Source organism: Scomber scombrus, chromosome 14, assembly GCF_963691925.1.
Source record: "Scomber scombrus chromosome 14, fScoSco1.1, whole genome shotgun sequence".
Taxonomy (NCBI): Eukaryota; Metazoa; Chordata; class Actinopteri; order Scombriformes; family Scombridae; genus Scomber; species Scomber scombrus.
In genome coordinates this window covers 28315727-28334270 of record NC_084983.1, presented here as the reverse complement: position 1 = coordinate 28334270, position 18544 = coordinate 28315727, and the positions used below count along the sequence as shown (strand labels likewise).

General features: G+C 41.5%; 1 protein-coding gene across 1 annotated transcript in view; it reads right to left on the bottom strand.

Annotated features, from left to right (window-relative positions):
- Nucleotides 1–10179: 10179 nt before the first annotated feature.
- LOC133993570 (glutamate receptor 1-like) overlaps nt 10180–18544 on the bottom strand; it is a 73593-nt gene continuing 65228 nt past the window's right edge. Inside the window, exons 16-17 of the mRNA XM_062432561.1 lie at nt 17438–17572; nt 10180–10371 (exon numbers count right to left, since the gene is read on the bottom strand). Of these exons, the coding sequence (XP_062288545.1) occupies nt 10180–10371; nt 17438–17572 (327 nt within the window). The remainder of the gene's footprint in view (nt 10372–17437; nt 17573–18544) is intronic.

The window sequence follows — 18544 nt, the reverse complement described above, 5'->3', positions numbered from 1 at the left end:
TTTCCTTCGCTACCAGTGAGTCTCTAAGAACAGATAAACCAGCTATAATGTGGAGTCATGATTCAGGAGATGGTGGTGTTAGCCGATCTGGGAAGAAGGTCATGATGGTTAAACTCGGCAGGATATTAAAGGCAGTCTGTGCTGCTCAGCTGCTGAGCTGCAGGCTGAAAAACTCTTATCACAGACTGACGGTGACGACTCGCATCACTCACATTAATACGGAGCCTTAAAGTTACTACAAGGAACTTTTAACTGGTTACGAAACAGATGCCTATATATATGACCCACATAAGCGAGAAGATTTCTTGCTATTTCTATAATTATTTAACTGCCTGCAAACTGGTTCCCTGTGAAATCTGACTGCAGGACAAGGAGAGGACATTTCTCTATATCTAATTATGTTGAAAGTAAAATTAAACAGGACTCATTTTCAAAAAGAAGATGAGAGAAAAGAGAGCGAGCAGTGGCTGTTGAGCGAGTTAAAGAGTGAATAAAGAGACAGTGGTGAGAACAAAGAAGTGAATCAGATAAATTAAATGGATATGTTGTTGATTGATTCATGGCATATTTATATTTTAAAGGCACAAACATGTCATCACAACCCAAGAAGGGAAGGTTCTGCATCCAACACGACTGAGCTGAAAACATAGACTGTATATAAGAAATGGACGTAACATCCGTGACGTCACCCATTGGTTTGTGGACTGCTGCTCGGAGGCCAATAGTTTCGGATTTGAGCAGCGCCATCTTGAAAATTTCAGGTGCATGCTGGGAAAAATAAAAACAGGGATTCTACTTATATGGGCATCAGGAGGAGCATGAGGCGCCCTCCTGAACCTGTGAACCAATCAACCTGTCAATCACCACGTAGCCACGCCCTAATGCATACCCTGCTTTATCGTCACATATAAAATCAGGGAGGCCAAAATGTCCCAAATGAACATCATACTGCATTGTAGAAGGCTTTAAACTAGCGATTGAGACCATAAACACATTTTGAAAACGTTTACTGAGGTTAGAAATCAAGTGAGAAGTTGGTGAATTCTCCATTGACTTGTATAGAGACGGAAGTCCTTTTGACACCAAAACGGTCGCCCCCTGGTGGCCTTTTGATAGAATGCAGTTTTAAGTTGCTTCCGCGTTGGCCTCATTTCAGAGGACCAGAACTCCCCGCCTGGCTGAAAACCAGGACTTAACTACAAACATACAAACATAAACATACAAACTGAACTAATGAAACTACAAGGGACAGGTAAGACACAGGAGCTGATTGGCTGGGAGCAGGACAGGTGTGGAGGGGAGAGCATGCTGGGAAAAGGGTATAAGCTGCTCTGAGGAAAAAACTTCACCCAAGAGTTAAATAAAAGTCCAAATATAACCATGTGTAGCATCTGAGAAGGTTAACAGCTGAATGATGAATGAATGAAAGCATTGGCAATAATATACAACAGACCAGACAGTAAGTTTAAATCCCAGTTAAGTTAAAAACACATAAATTAGTATCACAATACAAACTTCACACAGACATGAACACTCAGCTCAAATATATCTCAAACTTCCCCAATTTCTTTAGTAAATTAGTTGTTAGTGCCTTTAATTCCTCAGTTTATTTGATGTATCTTTCTATTGTGTACTTCATCTTTTTATTGTGCTTTTATTGTGTTATCTATGTATTGTGTTTTATCTTGTTGTGCAGCACTTTGGAAACCCTTGTGTTTGTTAACATTGTGCTATATAAATAAAGTAGATTGGATTTGATTGATTTAAACCGATTTTTTTTTTTTAAACCTAATGGACTTTAAGTTCGTATTTTAGGGTTTAACTACCATTTGTCCCCCTTTCTTTGTAGTTAACTATGTTTATTTTCTCAATGTATTCTAGTTTAAACTCATTATTCCTGGTTATTTCTCTTATTTGCTTATCTTTCACGCATTCATCTGCATTACTAATATATCTCAGAAGCCAAATAAAATAAAACGCCACTTAAATCTTAAATACAAACTTAAAATGTCATTACTAAGTGCAAAACCAATAATAACTTCAGATTTAACAACCAGTTCAGCAATGCTTAAAGCTCTTTAAATGTACAGTTTGCAGTATGAACATATTGTTTTAGCTTCTGTTTCGTTTTTACAGTGAAATATTTACAGATGCATGTTTCACAACTCAACATTACTACCTCAGCTTGCCTAAAAAGCAGATCAAACTTTAATACTTTACAGATAAACAAGGAAATGAACTGATTACATGATTAAAAGAATCAATTAACTCACCGACTCCTGTTCAATTAACGTGAATCTTCAACATGATGGAGAGAAAAATCATCCAAAACCAGTAAAAAATAAAGTTTATAGCGTCAAAAAGTTTGTTTCCTTCTTCTTTGTTTTAACTCCTCTGAACAGCTGTTCTCTCTGCTGTCTCTCAGGTAAACGGAGATAAACGTGTTCAATGATTGGCTGTTATACTGTCACGTGGTTAAAGGGACAGTAGCCTACATTCAAGGGTCATCCTACCATTTAATGAGATGTATAAAGCATAAAAATGTGTTAAATTGTGTTTCTAAAGTTTAAAGCTGTTAATTAAAATGTTCTTAATTACATAATATATGAGATAATGCTATTCTTAAACAATAACATACACATTTTAAATCATTTTTAATTAGTACATGGTCTTTTTCACCATGTCTACAATGGCCAACATGGAGTTTGCATCTAAAATATTACAATAAAAACACATTTTAAACTTTTAATCTAACTTCATATTCTAGTTTTTATTTAATTTTTCTTTCTTTCTGGTAGGATGACTATTATCGGGTTTTACTTTTATTTCTCAAATTGCACGTTTTTTAAGTTTTTTTGTTTCCAATTCTTACTGTTAAATGTTTGTTTTATGTAAGGCACATTGAGCTGCCATTGTGTATGAAATGCTCTATATATAAATAAAGCTGCCTTGTATTACTTTCAGGATTAAATGCATATCCCTGTTAATCCCTAATAATATCCTTTAGTTGCACATTAGAGCTGCCAGGACTCTGTGGGACGGTCCGGTGAGTGATGTCATCCTCCTTCCTCCATGTTTCACTGATAGGCCAACAACATCTCCAGAGGGTTCAGCAGTGAATCCGCGTCCTGGTCTCATCCCCTAAATGCCCAGGTTCAGTCCCTGATATCATAAACTATATTTATTCCAAATAAAAACATTATTTTTTGTTTAAAAACAGTTGATTTGTGTGCGTCCCTGTTTGACTTTCCATCCAATCACACTTACTGTTTCTAGTTGCAACTATTTTAACCTTTGTGTCGTCCTCCCAGGTCAAATTGACCCCGTCTGTTTTGACTGTTCCTTCTTTCCTCCCTTCCTTCCTTCCCACTGTCCTTCCTCCCTCTGTCCTTCTCTCTTTCTTTCCTCCCTTCCTTCCTTCTTTCCTCCGTCCTTCCTTCCTTCCTCTCTTTATTCTTTCCTCTGTCCTTCTTTCCTTCCTCCCTTCCTCTTTTCCTTTCTCCTCCCTCCCTCCTTCCTTCTTTCCTCCCTCCCTGCTACCTTCCCTCCTTCTTTCCTCCGTCCGTCCTTCCTTCCTTCTTTCCTCCGTCCTTCTTTCCCCCTTCCTTCTTTCCTCTGTCCTTCTTTCCTCTGTCCTTCTTTCCTTCCTATTTTCCTTTCTCCCTCCCTCCCTGCTTCCTCCTATCCTACCTTCCTTCCTTCCCTCCTTCCTTCCTCCCTCCCTTCCTCCCTCCTCCCTTCCTTCCTTCTTCCTCCCTTCCTTCCTTCCTTCCTCCCTCCCTTCATTCCTCCCTCCTCCCTTCCTTCCTTGACTCGAGGTTAATATCATTGTTTTTAAACCTTGTAACATTTTTAACAACATTAAATGAACCATGAACTTAAAACATTTATTTATTCATTCACTGCAATTGTTTTTATTAACTGTGACATTTTGGTTACCTAGGTTACACACTCCCAATCCTCATTCACCAAACTGACCTGGAATTACACAAACATAACTCTATAAGTGCACATCACACTGACACTGAAACTTTAGCATTACCACTTTAACACTTATGGTTCTCAGAGTGCTGGAAACCCTTCAGCTCATTTCCACTTTCATTTCAAACTTCTTTCTATCTGCTCAAAGTGAAGAATGGTCTGGTGTTGTGTGTCGGCCCCTCAGGGAACCGGTCCTCCTCCTCCTCACTGTTTCTACGAGGGCGAGCAGCGGAAGGTAATGGACCACAAACTCCTAATCAGGGCCTTTTCTGGGGCTAATTGTCGGCTTTGTTTCAACCCCGTCTGTCTCCGTCCTCCCTCACAGCCGGGGGAGTAATGAGGTGTTACGTGATATGATGTCCCCCTCAGGACACAGAACCATTCAATGAAAGGTCCTGAGAGCTCGGGAAAAGAGCAAAAACTAATGGAGAGAAACAAGGAGGAAAAAGATGGAGACATAAGAGAGAGAAAGAAATGTCATGAAGACAAAGGCGATGAGAGTGTTTGTGGAGGGAAAAAGAGAAGTTATAAGAGGAAAGGTGGAAATTAGGACACTGCACCAAGAAACGGATCGATTGAAGAAAAATCAGAAGAAGAAAAGGTGAAAGAGTCAAAAAGAACTGAGCTGAAGACTGGAGGAGAAAACCAGAGGCAAAGACAAAGATATTCATTTACTGAACTTTGTTGTATGAACAGTAACTATATATATTTACTCAAGTGCTGTAGGTACAATTTTCAGGTACTTGTACTCTACTGTAGAACAGTTTGAGGTACCTATACTTTACTGTAGTACAGTTTGAGGTATTTGTACTCTACAGTAGTACAGTTTGAGGTACTTGTACTTTACTGCAGTATTTCCATGTGATGCTACTTTCTACATCTCGGAGGGAAATGTTGTACTTTCTACTCCTTCCTTCTTCCTTCCTCCCATCCTTCCTTCCTCCCTCCCTTCCTTCCTTCTCCCTTCCTTCTCCCTTCCTTCTAACCCTTTCCCGTCAGTCGTCTCTAAAGTGGATTTTTGCTGTCTAACTTTAATCACAAAGTGTGTTTTTATATTTACAGACATTTGAGCAACTTTTCTTTCAGAGCTTGATGTCTTTACTGAGAAAGTTTTACAGACTCAATCACTACGTTACATTTGTCTGTAAACTGCATTTCTGCACTAGAAAAGTATAATTAGTTAGATAAGTAAACTGGAGAGAGTCTGAATCATCTGACAGCTAAACCGGCCTGAAGAGGAGATTCATACCTTCAATAGACCGGAAACAAAGAGTCTCATGTCAAGCAGAAAATTGGAGACGAAATCAGATTTAACGTCCCATCTGGTGACACCCTGTGGCTTCAGAGCATCATCACATTACTTTATAATGATCTACAAAACAACAGATGAGGGAAATATACAGCAGGACGTGAACACCACAGTCCAACTTTACTAGAAATATAAAGCTGTTTTTTATTGACCAAAAGAAGCCAAAGTTCTCAAATGTCATGTTGAGACAAGCTATCGTACAGGAACTTCAACAATTGGCAACATTTCCATTTAAATCAGGTTATTAATTCTACTTAATGCTGCAGACACATTGATTATACAAACAACAAGAACGACTACATGTTTAATATGCAACATATTCACTGTCACTGTATTTCATTAATTTTTTAATTGTATTTTATGGTTAAATCGAGGAAACTCAAAGCACTTCATTAGTTTTAGAGAATGATTGTTCCATTGGTTAGATATTAAAATGACTGTTTGACACAGGAGCAAAAAATCCTCCAAACTAACCTAACAAGATACAACTGCCTGATTTCCCTCATCTATAGATAAACCTGCATTAACTGATGTTTTGTCCACTTGAACTCAACTCTAACATATCAGCTATCAAGCAGATATGTTGAACTTGCTATCAAAAAGCTGTTTTATTTCCACATCCAGCAGTTACTGATCAACATTATCATTCATTAGTTCATCATGTTTTGTCCATCTGCTGAATATAAAGTCCAATATTCACTCTCTCTTAGCTCTGTTTTTACTCTCTACCAACTCCTGAAGGAAATATCTAAATGCTCCACTGTGTTCACCAGCTAGTCTACAGCTATGGCTCCTACAGACTTTGAGCTTTCATAAGTTTTTTCAAGTCACACTGTCGGACATCTAATAAACTTGGGTACGATGTCACATTTGATGTATGTAGACTGTATGATGATCCAATGCACTGATGACATTTTTAGGAATTATCATTCACGTCGGCTTAAAAGTTGATGTTAGAGATGAAGACAAAAGCTCCACAAAAAGCCAGTAAGTGGGTCTTGAGTCAACTGCTGTTTCCAAGAAGGAATGTAGGAGAAGTCATTAAAGAATAAAAGTTCAAACATGTACATGATATGATAAACCCTCCTGTTGTGCTGAGTCAAGGAAGGAAGGGAGGAAGGAAGGAAGGAAGAATGGATGGAAGGAAAGGAGAGAGGAAGGAAGGAAGGAAGGAAGGAAGGAAGGAAGGAAGGAAGGAAGGAAGGAAGGAAGGAAGGAAGGAGGGAAGGAAGGACAAAGGAAGGAAAGGAGGGAGGAAGGTAGGAAGGAAAGGAGGGAGGGAGGAAGGAAGGAAGGAAGGAGGGAAGGATGGAGGAAAGAAGGAAGGAAGGAGGGAGGGAGGAAAGAAGGAAGGAGGGAGGGAGGGAGAAAGGAAAGAAGGAAGGGAGGAAGGTAGGGGGGAGGAAAGAAAGAGAGAAGTAGGGAGGGAGGAAAGGAGGAAGGGAGGAAGGAAAGGAAGGAAGGAAGGAAGGAGGGAGGGAGGAAGGACAGATGGAAGGAAGGAAGGGAGGAAAGAAGGAACAGTCAAAACAGAAGGGGTCAATTTGACCCGGGAGGACGACACAAAGGTTAAATTGTAGGATTCATCTTTATGGGAACACAAATTTTTACAAAACTACAAAAGGGACAAAAGTCGAGATCATGTTAAGAGTTTTTATTAAATAGATTAACTGATCTGAACAGAATCAACAAAATCAAAATAATTATAAACTCGTAAATCAATTAAAAAGACAAACAAAGTGTAGCTCGGCACATTATCATTCATATCATACAAATGTGAACATATTATTCCTGATATTTGTTCAGTTCAGTTATAGAGTATAAAAAGTTCTACTGTGGTGCTGCTGCTGCGTCGTGAGTTCAGTCCAGAAAACACTGAGGAGAAAATACGCAGAAACATGTGACCGACCTGAACCGCAACACGACCGCAGCAGCTGATCCAAACTTTAAACATGATCAGTGGAGCTTCAAAGCTTTGTTTATTCAGTCATGTAAAGTACAAGGCAGAGCAGATTTGCATTAACCAGTAAAATTCCACTCAAAATTAAAAAAAACTTAATGTTCAAGCAACATAAACAACATGACGTCTTTTCTGCAGCTCCGAAGGCAGAAAACATGTTTGAGGGATCTAAACAGTAAAGGGTAGATGTCAGCTGACTCTTTCTAAATATACTTTGTCTTTTTCACCGAGCTGACCTCAACATGTTGATGTTTGTTGTCTGAGGAGACGGAGGAAAGTTCATTGAATCGACATTTAGTGTTTTATTTTTAACACAACACACTGGAACTATAATAAGACTAAAGGCCCATTTATGCTCAACGTACGTCCTTTTCAAACGATGTTACCGTCACTGCTCACATACTTCCATGCGTCCTTTACGTTGGCATGGATGTTAACCAATACATCCACCAGGGGGCAGCACAGAGTCAAAAGTTCATGACAACAACAAACTCAAAAACAAACATGGCGACTGTGGAGGAGATATTGATAATGTTCCTCTTGCATAAAAGACAAAAACCATATGTTTAAAGTTTCTAACCAACTCTCACAACCTTTCCTCAAAAAGTTCCACCATTGTTATTTCTTCTTCGTGTCTCACTAGAGCTACGTATTGGGTAGTGACAGCAACACTGCCCCCCCATGGTTTCCGGTGGTACTCCTCCGTTTGGTCCGTATCCGTAAGCTTTATGGAAACGTGCAGAAATACGGACGAAATGAACGCGGAGCACGGACAGAAGGCTCTGTCTGTATCCGTATTTAACGTTGAGCATAAATGGGCCTTAAAGGTGTTTCCAGACCTTCGTCTTGTAGTCCGGTTGAATGGGACTCTGGTCAGATGGAGGTCAGATCGCGTTCCCACAACAAACAAAATCACTCCAGAATCAGTTTCGGCCCTGTTCACACCTGGCATTAACATTGAGCTCAGGTGATCCAATCACAAATACTAAGACCTCCGACTTTGATCGGATCACTCAAGCTACTTGCTGAGGAGGTCTGAGACACATCTGACCACATATGTTTTGTAGCGTAAACGTAAATCCTGATGTGTCCCCGACAAGCAGGTACAAAGAAAATATGTGACAATGCAGGACGTGGAGGTTGTTTCAGTAAATGGTTGAAAGAATTGAGCACAGATATACGTGGTTGGAGCAATCTGAACAGTTTGAATGGTCCATACATGTATATTAGTTATGAAACATTTTTATAAGCTCTTAGCTCTCTATCCCACACTAAACAAAGAAAATGTAAATAAATGTGTCGCTTGTCTGACTGATGATGTAGTGATGTAGTCAGCAACAACATCAGGACACAAGTGGTCAACTAGAGACTGCTTGAGATGCATAATAGAAACAAACAGGTGTAAACTGTAATGTGTCTCTGCACAGACACAGGTTAATGCAGCTATGAACAGGGCCTTTCTGCAAAGAGTCTCTGTGTGGTTGTTTGTTTGAATACGGTCGTTGTGTTCAGATCTGCACAAACGAATGAACCAGACACCAACCAGGTCTGAGAAACAACCCTAGAATCTACAGCAGAGGCGTCCAAACTATTCCATAAGGGGTTCATGTGTCTGCAGGTTTTTATTCCAACCAAGCAGGAGCATTTAATCAACTGATCTCAGTTTTCAGACAGTTGATTGTTCAAATCGTTTGCTCTTGATTGGTTGGAACAAAAACCTGCAGACACACGGAGGCCCTTCATGGAATAATTTGGACACAACTGTGTTTTTATGTCCACTTTGCTAATTAACACTACACAGAACGTAAAGCTGAGGCTGATGAAAATGTAATTTGTTCATCAACTAATCAATTAACCAACTAATCATTACAGCTCTACTTGACTGTTCTTATTAGGATCAGGTCCAATTTTCCGCTGGTCTATTCAAATTGGGCGTCTCCTTTTGAGTCTTATCTGGAAGGTCTCAGATCAGCTGCAACACGTTTGGAACTATGAAAAACCTCTAATGGCGACATCACATCAGTGTACAGTCTGAGCCAAAAAATATACTGTCAGTGGAGGAAAAAAATCAAGCATTTTGTGCAGAAAATGCAGCATTTAATGTCTCTTCACACGTGATGTGAAGCTGTGGAGGCGGCTCACTCATCAGGTGTCATCATCTTCCTCCTCAGGTGTCATCATCTTCCTCCTCAGGTTCATCATCACCCATCACTGAATGTCCGTCTGTGTTTTATAATAAAAAGGTTTAGAAGGTCGACATGCTCATACTCTGACTTCTCAACCATCTCTGGTATGAAAGTGGTGTTTAAGCGTGAAGGTGACGGAGCTGAACTGCAGGAGGAGGAGGAGGTGAGGAAAAGAAGAAAAAAGAAGAAGAGCAGGTGCGTGAAGTCAGTCTTTCAGAGGTTTTAAAAAATGAATCAGTTTTTTGTCCTCATGGGCTCGATTATTGCAGAAGAGAAGTTTAGTAGAAAAACACTGAAGAATTTTCAGTCTGACAGGTTTCGAGAGTTTTTTAAAGCCCAGTCGATGCAGCCCAGGTGTGTTGAGATGTGTTCAGGTGCACTCAGTTCATCAGAGACCTGTGATATCCAGTCCAGTCACAGTGAACATGAACACTCCTCTTTCTGCCTGCCTGATAAATATCTTCTGTGGTTTCATTTTGTTCTTTTCTCCTCCTAAATTCTTCTGTTTCTCTCTCACTTCTGCTCTCTTCTTCCCATCTTACTATCCCTTTCTCTCCTTTCATCTTTCCTTCTCCATTTCCTTCCCTCCTTTCTTCTCTTACCTTCATTTCTCTTCCTTCCTACCACCTCCATCTTTTCCTCTAGCTCACGTCTTCCCCTCACCTCCTCCTTCCTCTTCTCCTTTCTTTCCCAAACGACAGACAGACAGGAGCGCTCCGTCCAATCAGGAGTCTCTGCTGTGATCACATGCCGGTGGAGGACAGTCCCAGACCGGCAGCTTTGCCCATGCACGGTAAACCCTGAGGTCTGGCTTTGGGGAAGTCATGGGTCACCACGCGGCCGTTCTCGCCTCCGAGCCCCGAAGCTCCTCCGTCTCCTAGACCGCCCCCCGCTGCCCCACCTCCTCCGCCCAGTATGGCGGCGTCAATTAGCTCCTGCAACACAGAGAAGAAGAGAAGGAGCCTGTTTGAACATTTAAACTCACATTGATTAACATACAGAGCAGCTTAGCGGATCCTGGGAGGAAGTTTTAAAGGATTTAACCCTCCTGTCGTCCTCCCGGGTCAAAGTGACCCCGTCTGTTTAGACTGTTCCTTCTTTCCTCCCTTCCTTCCGTCTGTCCTTCCTCCCTCCCTCCTTCTCTTTCTTTCCTTCCTTCCTCTCTCTTTCCTCCCTTCCTTCTTTCCTTTCTCAAACCCCCTTTTATTCCTTCCTTCTGTCCTACCTTCCTCCCTTCCTTCTTTCCTCTGTCTTTCTTTCCCTCCTTCCTCCCTTCCTCTTTTCCTTTTTCCCTCCCTCGCTCCCTCCCTCCTACCTTCCTTCCTTTTTTCCTCCGTCCTTCATTCCTTCCTTTCCTTCCTCCCTTCGTTCTTGTCTTTCCTCCCTTCCTTCCTTCCTCCCTTCTTTCCTTCCTTCCCCCTCCTTTCCTTCCTTCTTCCTTCCTCCCTCCCTCCTTTCCTTCCTTCTTCCTTCCTTCCTCCCTCATTTCCTTCCTTCTTCCTTCCTTCCTCCTTCTTCCTTCCTTCCTCCCTCATTGCATTCCTTCTTCCTTCCTCCCTTCCTTCCTCCTTCTTCCTCCCTTCCTTCCTTGACTCAAGGGCATCAGGAGGGCTAAGAGATGAACGAAGGAGTCAGGTGAAAAATTCATCTTCACCTGACTCCTTCATTCCTTGTTGATCTTTATTTAGCAGCAGAATCTGTTTCAACCTGCCTCAGTCAAAAATAAACCTCTCATCACTCATTTACTGCAGGTTCAGCCTCTCAGCACTGTTCTGTCTCTTCAGAGCATCATATTGATGGATTTAACTAAAAGAATTGAAAACTGACATTTGAACAAGACAAGAGTTAAGAGCCGTGCCAGCAGCTTTGTGAGGCCGACACTAAATGCTTACAAAAGTCATTAGGATTGATCCTCGTCTGAACCAAACTTCAACAACAATCCACCCAATAAAGTTGAGAAGTGAGAAGGGCCGCTGCCTCCAGAAGTGTTTCTCCTGATTCTGTGTATTCCTAGTTTCAAATTACATTGAAACAGTCTCCTCGATATCCCTGAGACAGAAACACAGGACTCTCCTGGATGATATACAGATCCTATAGCTTTCCCATTTCAATTGCTTAAACTGTTTGCAGGTTGACTCCGGTGGATTGGAAGCTGTTGACTTCCTGCCGATGAGGTGGAAGCGGGAGGGAAGATGGTGTTTGACTTTGTTGTTGGGTTTCGGCGCTGCTCACTTAAATAAATGAACCTGCAGTTATTATTTGACGACTGTCGATGGCAGCCGGCGTTTCCCGGAGAGAGCGGGAGCCTCAGAGGCCAGATAAAGGATATTAACTGTGGATCCACATCATTAGTTTCACTGAGAGCAGAGACAGAATTACACATAAACAACTTCTTACTGTTATTACTGCTGCTGGAGTACTACTACTACTACTACTACTACACACACACACACACACACACACACACACACACACAGACAGATGGACAGATGTATGATTAGAAGAGATGATGAAAAGGACTTTAAGTTTTCTATCCTTAATATTTTTGCATTAAGTTTTTTTTCTTTCATCTTATCTGGCCCATACTGTCAGCAGTGATGATGTCACCCTCACTACAGCCCGTCCAATATATCGGTCAGCTGATATTATCTGCGAAAACATCAACCTTTTACAGATATATGGAGGCTCATGGGTATTGTGGTAAACCTGATTTCTCAACAATAGATTAGTTTAACCCTCCTGTCGTCCTCCCGGGTCAAAGTGACCCCGTCTCTTTTGACTGTTCCTTCTTTCCTTCCTCCCTGTTTCTTTAATTTTTCCTTCCTTCTTCCCCTCCTTCCCTCTTTCTTTGCTCCCTCCTCCTCCCATCCTTCTTTCCTCACTTCTTTCCTTCCTTCCTCCTTTCCTTCCTTCCTCCCTCCTTCCTTCCTTCCTTACTCATTCCTTCCTTCCTTCCTCCCTTCTTTCTTTCCTTCCTCCTGTCCCTCCTTCCTCCTTTCCTTCCTCCTGTCCTTCCTTCCTCCCTCCTTCCTTCCTTCCTTACTCATTCCTTCCTTCCTTCCTCCCTTCCTTCATTCCCTCCTTCCTTCATTCCTCCCGCCCTCCTTACTCCTTTCCTTCCCTCCTTCCTCCTTTCCCTTCTTCCTTCCTTCTTTCCTCCCTTCCTTCCTCTCTTCCTTCCTTCCTTGACCTGAGGACAACAGGAGGGTTAACACAGGAACTGCATCTACCTCTTTTGTCTCGCACTCTCACTTTCCTTCTGCGCTTCTGTTTTTTTTCCCCCATCGTAGCAACCTTCACTCTAGCAAACGGACATGTGCTGTCAAAACACAACAGCATTCATCTCTGCACACAGTCTGACTACCAATGCTGCTGCCTGAAGGCTGAACAGCCACCTGTTAAAACATCACACAGCAGATTTGTGATTCACGGTCCTGAATGATGAATATCTCTTATAGGAGGCGACATGATGGAAATGTTAACTTTTCTCTCTGCTAAGCCGTAAACGATATAGCTGCTTTAGCTGGACGATATATTGTCTCACAAATAATCACGATAAATGATATTATTGTCATTTAAGATCATTTTATACCACTGATATAATGATAATATAATAGTATAATAATGTAAAGGATGGGAGGGTTACGCTTCTGTATAAACCAGGAGGGGAGTTCCGGTCCTCTGAAATGAGGCCAACGTGGAAGTAACTTAAAACTGCATTCTATCAAAAGGCCACCAGGGGGCGACCGTTTTGGTGTCAAAAGGACTTCCGTCTCTATACAAGTCAATGGAGAATTCACCAACTTCTCACTTGATTTCTAACCTCAGTAAACGTTTTCAAAATGTGTTTATGGTCTCAATCGCTAGTTTAAAGCCTTCTTCAATGCAGTATGATGTTCATTTGGGACATTTTGGCCTCCCTGATTTTATATGTGACGATAAAGCAGGGTATGCATTAGGGCGTGGCTACATCGTGATTGACAGGTTGATTGGTTCACAGGTTCAGGAGGGCGGACAGATAGACTGCAGGAAATAGCCGTGAACTTGTTTCACACCGACAGTTTTCTGGTGTTGGTTGCTGGTTGGCAGTGGGCAGAACCAGCCTAGCAATCTGGTAACTGGAGGCACCTGGGCTCGGTGATCTGGTTTACTATATAAGCGGTTTCTCACTCATTGTCTTCCTCTCTTTCCTTGCAGACAGACGCCTGCCTTCCCGGCTGACTCGGCAGCCTTAGTTTCAGTTCTTGAGGTTTTCTTTTATGCACCATACAACATCCACACACACACCATACTTATCATGCATGCACATCCTACACCACTGATCTTACTGACTCTCACACCTCATGTTATTGTTATTATCCTTATTATTGTGTTAAATAAATATGTTTTGTTATTCCTTTGAAACGGTGCGTCTCTCTTGTTTGTTATGGCCTAGAGCCAGCCTCATAACATGAATATTAACTATTCATTTCACTAAAACACATGCCAATAGATACGGAGATAATCTGACCCAGAACAGCCTCAATGGACAAACATCACTTTAGGACAAGTCATCAAATATCAGAGTAAAAGACATTTGGGGTGTTTTTACAGCTTTCAAATACCAAAATGTGTCAAATTTGACCAGAATAGTGTGTGAGGGTTTTTGTTTTTGATGACAACGGAGGTCTACTGCACAGAGGAATAAAATATATCAGGCTTTGTACACACACACACACCAACACAAACAACTAGAAAAGAAATGTAGAAAAATAGCCTCATCCTTTAAAATAACAAGATGTGAATCATATCTTTGTGTGTTCAGATTTGACTTTGATGCTCATTGATGTGACTTGCTTTGGGTGCAAAGGGTTAAACAGTCTGCAGCCAAGTAAAGATTTGCCTCTGCTTCTGTTACAAGAGAACATGTTGCAGTATGCATGGCGGTATCAATAATGTATCAGCAGAGAGAGTATCATGGTGTATTGATTATTCATCCCATGTGTGCTGCTCTGCTCCTCCAGGTGAAAACATCTACCTCTGCAGCAGGTAACCGCAGTGTAACTCTGCTCCGCTCTCTCTGCTCCGCTCTCTCCTCCATCTGCTCTGACTGATGAAATCCTCCAGACATGTTGTGACACCGCCGCCTCCAGCGAGGTTTTCAAGTCCTCTCTGCTTTTTGCACTTTCGTGTGAGGAGAATAACAAAAGTCCAGCAGAGATGAGAGTAACAGACTGACGGAGAAAATGGCTCTAATGACTTGTTTGTTCCTTTTGAGGAGCCCATCAAAGTCTCAGTATAAACCGGCACAGTCTGTAATGAGGCGGCTGCAGTTTCATCACACACAGACGCCGGCGATAAAGAGGAGCTGGAGAGCAGAGTGGCACAGAAGCAGATTTTAGGTTGATGCACTTTCAAATGGGAGAAATGTGGCTGCTGCTTTAAACATCGAGCTGCTTTAAAGACTACATCCTGATGCACAGGAGTATGAATGATATGAAATGATGCACAGTTTGTTCTCCATTGTACCAGAAGGCTGATAGTTCATGCAGGTTTAACCCACAATAGAAACTTATTTATTATTAATTTAAAGGAATAGTTCCAACAGTAGTTTTGGGAACTACACTTATTCACTTTCTTGCTTAGAGTAAAAGATGAACACCTCTCTCATGTTTGTACAGTTACTATGAAGCTATACATCCAGCTCCTGATGAACAAGGTATATCCTGTTTGTTTCATCTACTAAAAATCAAGTCTAAAAATGATCATTTGCAGTTTTGAACCCATTTCCTGGATTCTTCCACTAGATAATCACTTCATCAAACTACAAACTGTAACTTTTACACTTTGTTTTTTGTGCAAATGCAAGAAATGAGACAGAACCATAGACTGTATATAAAATGGACGTAACATCCGTGACGTCACCCATTGGTTTGTGGACTGCTGCTCGGAGGCCAATAGTTTCGGATCTGAGCAGCGCCATCTTGAAAAATTCAGGTGCATGCTGGGAAAAATAAAAACAGGGATTCTACTTATATGGGCATCAGGAGGAGCATGAGGCGCCCTCCTGAACCTGTGAACCAATCAACCTGTCAATCACGACGTAGCCACGCCCTAATGCATACCCTGCTTTATCGTCACATATAAAATCAGGGAGGCCAAAATGTCCCAAATGAACATCATACTGCATTGAAGAAGGCTTTAAACTAGCGATTGAGACCATAAACACATTTTGAAAACGTTTACTGAGGTTAGAAATCAAGTGAGAAGTTGGTGAATTCTCCATTGACTTGTATAGAGACGGAAGTCCTTTTGACACCAAAACGGTCGCCCCCTGGTGGCCTTTTGATAGAATGCAGTTTTAAGGTACTTCCGCGTTGGCCTCATTTCAGAGGACCGGAACTCCCCGCGTGGACAGAACATATTGATCAGTGAGCTTCAGAGGTACTGGTAGATGGATTTTTCTGTTTTCCTCAGTTTCCAGATGTAGATTGCCCCCAAAAAAGGAATACACGTTGAACTGCAAGTGTGAACTGAAATAAAAACTCCTTTATTAAAATATGAGTCTTTTATGAAACATAACATTAAGCTGAGTGGAGCCGCTACAGTACATCAGCCACACATTAAACTGTCATTTAGTAAGTGAATTAATGAGACTAGATAAGCCAGACGTCTGTGCTTCAGCTCAGCAGGTGATTGATTGATCACATTATACCTTTGTTGTAGTAATGAATTAAAAGTGCCTCAACAAACCAAACCCTGATATGTACAGTAGATAAAAAGTTAAAGAGTCAGTATGATTTATCTTCTGAGGACTTTAAAACTGAACAATTCATCTAATAGTTGAGATGTTTCAGTCTGAACAAAGCTGTGGATCATCAAACACTCACATCTGTAGAGTCGTACTGCAGTAAAGTACAAGTACCTCAGGGTTCACTCACACTAGGCAATCGTACCGTGCCCAAGCACGTTTGCCTCCTAAAATCCGGATTATTTGGCTAGTGTGAGTGCAAGTGTACCGTGCTTGAGTACGGTACACTTCCCTGGTACGGTACGCTTGGAAGAGGTGTGCTTCATGGTACACTTGGTCACGCATGCGCACTAGGGATTCATATTTCCCCCGAGATAAGACATTTTAAATCCCGGGAAAAGAAGCCAATGTTCCAGGAACCCCAACACTAGCTGAGCCCTGTTCATTTCACAAGCAACACTAAATGCAACGCAAAGACATTATGCATATATGGATTCCCAATCCAACCATTTGTTGTGTATTATTTTATCATTATTAAGGCAAAAGAAATCAATTTATGTCCATCGACATTATAATGAATAAGCTAAAGGCTTAATATTAGTTAGCATCCAGCGTGCTGCGTGGACTTCATTACATCTGCTGCACCGCTGCTACCACAATTATGAAAAGTAAGTTTATTATCTAACTGTTACCCTCATAAAAGTAATATTTTACAAATCTGCATTATATAAACTAACGGAATTCGTTAAAGTCATTTGGTGACTTCTAAGTCATTAAACTAAGTCTTATTTTTACTGGCATCAAGAGTTGAATCAGGACGTCTGCTTTTACTAGAGTCTTTTTTACACCAGTATCTAGTACAGCATACTACACAGGCAGGACTCAGAAGAACAATCATATCATAATCATAATGCGTTGTGTTAACTGATCGGCTGTGTTGTGTTTTACCGGCGCACAGCACGCGAACACACACTGTACATGTTTTATGAGAGTAAACTGTCTATATGTTTTTGAGCAATGTGTCGGAGGCAACTGTGCTTGAGTACACTTGGGTTTGAGTAATGTGAGTGCGGGCCAGCTGGGGACAGGGGAGGGGGGACATCCGTGCTTCAGCACGGTACGGAACAACTGGCCCTAGTGTGAGTGCGCCCTTAAACTGTACTACAGTAAAGTACAAGTACCTCAAACTGTACTACAGTAAAGTACAAATACCTCAAACTGTACAGCAGTAAAGTACAAGTACTTTTAACGACTTGGACAACTGGACTCACCTTCATCCTTCTGGACTCGATCCTGGACTTGTAGCAGAACTCGACCAGAGCCACCAGCATGGCGAGTCCCAGTCCACCAATCAGGATGTAGAACACTCCCGCCACGTTGCTCAGGCTCAGTGCGCTCGTCTTGTCCTATCAGCGCAGAGATGAAGTCAGGGACATCCAATCACAGCGCAGGTAGTCATGACATCATCACAGTTACAAGTCTTAGTTTTAATAATCATCTTTCTGACTCAGGTTTAACATCTTTAAACAGCTTTCAAAGGCCGTGATGCAGCGGTGTGGAATTAAAGTTTAGTTTTTATCCTTCGTGTCGTCTTCCGGGTCAAATTGACCACGTCTGTTTTGACTGTTCCTTCTTTCCTTCCTACCTTCCCTTCTTCCATCTGTCCTTCCTTCCTCCTTCTATCTTTCATTCCTTCTTCTCTCTTTCTCCCTTCCTCTTTCCTTTCCTTCCTCCCTCCCTCCCTTCCTTCCTTCCCTTCCTCCCTCCCTCCTTCTCTATTTCTTTCCTCCCCCCTAACCTTCCTCCCTTCCTTTTTTCTTCTTTCCTTCCTTCCTCCCTTCCTCTTTTCCTTTCTCCCTCCCTCCCTTCCTTATTTCTTTCCCTCCGTCCTTCCTTCCTTCCTTTCCTTCCTCCCTCCTCCTTTCCTTCCTTCTTCCTCTCTTCCCTTCCTCCTTTCCTTCCTTCCATCTTTCCTTCCTCCCTTCTTCCTTCCTTCCTTCCTTGAGTCGAGGGACAACAGGAGGGTTAATGTCAAATATATTTCATGTGATCATCTATAAGGAGAACTCCACTGATTTTACAAACCAAGATCCAGTTTCCTGTGTGAGTTGGAAGAGTTTTTCTCTAATCTACAGTACAGAAAAACCTGTTTATTTGATTATAATAAGTTCACTTCATAGAAATAGCAGCAAAGGCTAATGGGTAATGTAGTATTTAGAGCCGTTTGTCAAAATGATGGCTTAAAAGTTGTTTCTACTAAATTAAAACTGAGTTTCTATGAACTTCTATTAAGACGCTGTCCTGTTGCATTATGGGAAATGTAGTATCCAGTATTTTTGGTGCTGAACCAACGATTCTTTCATTTATTTGATTTAAAT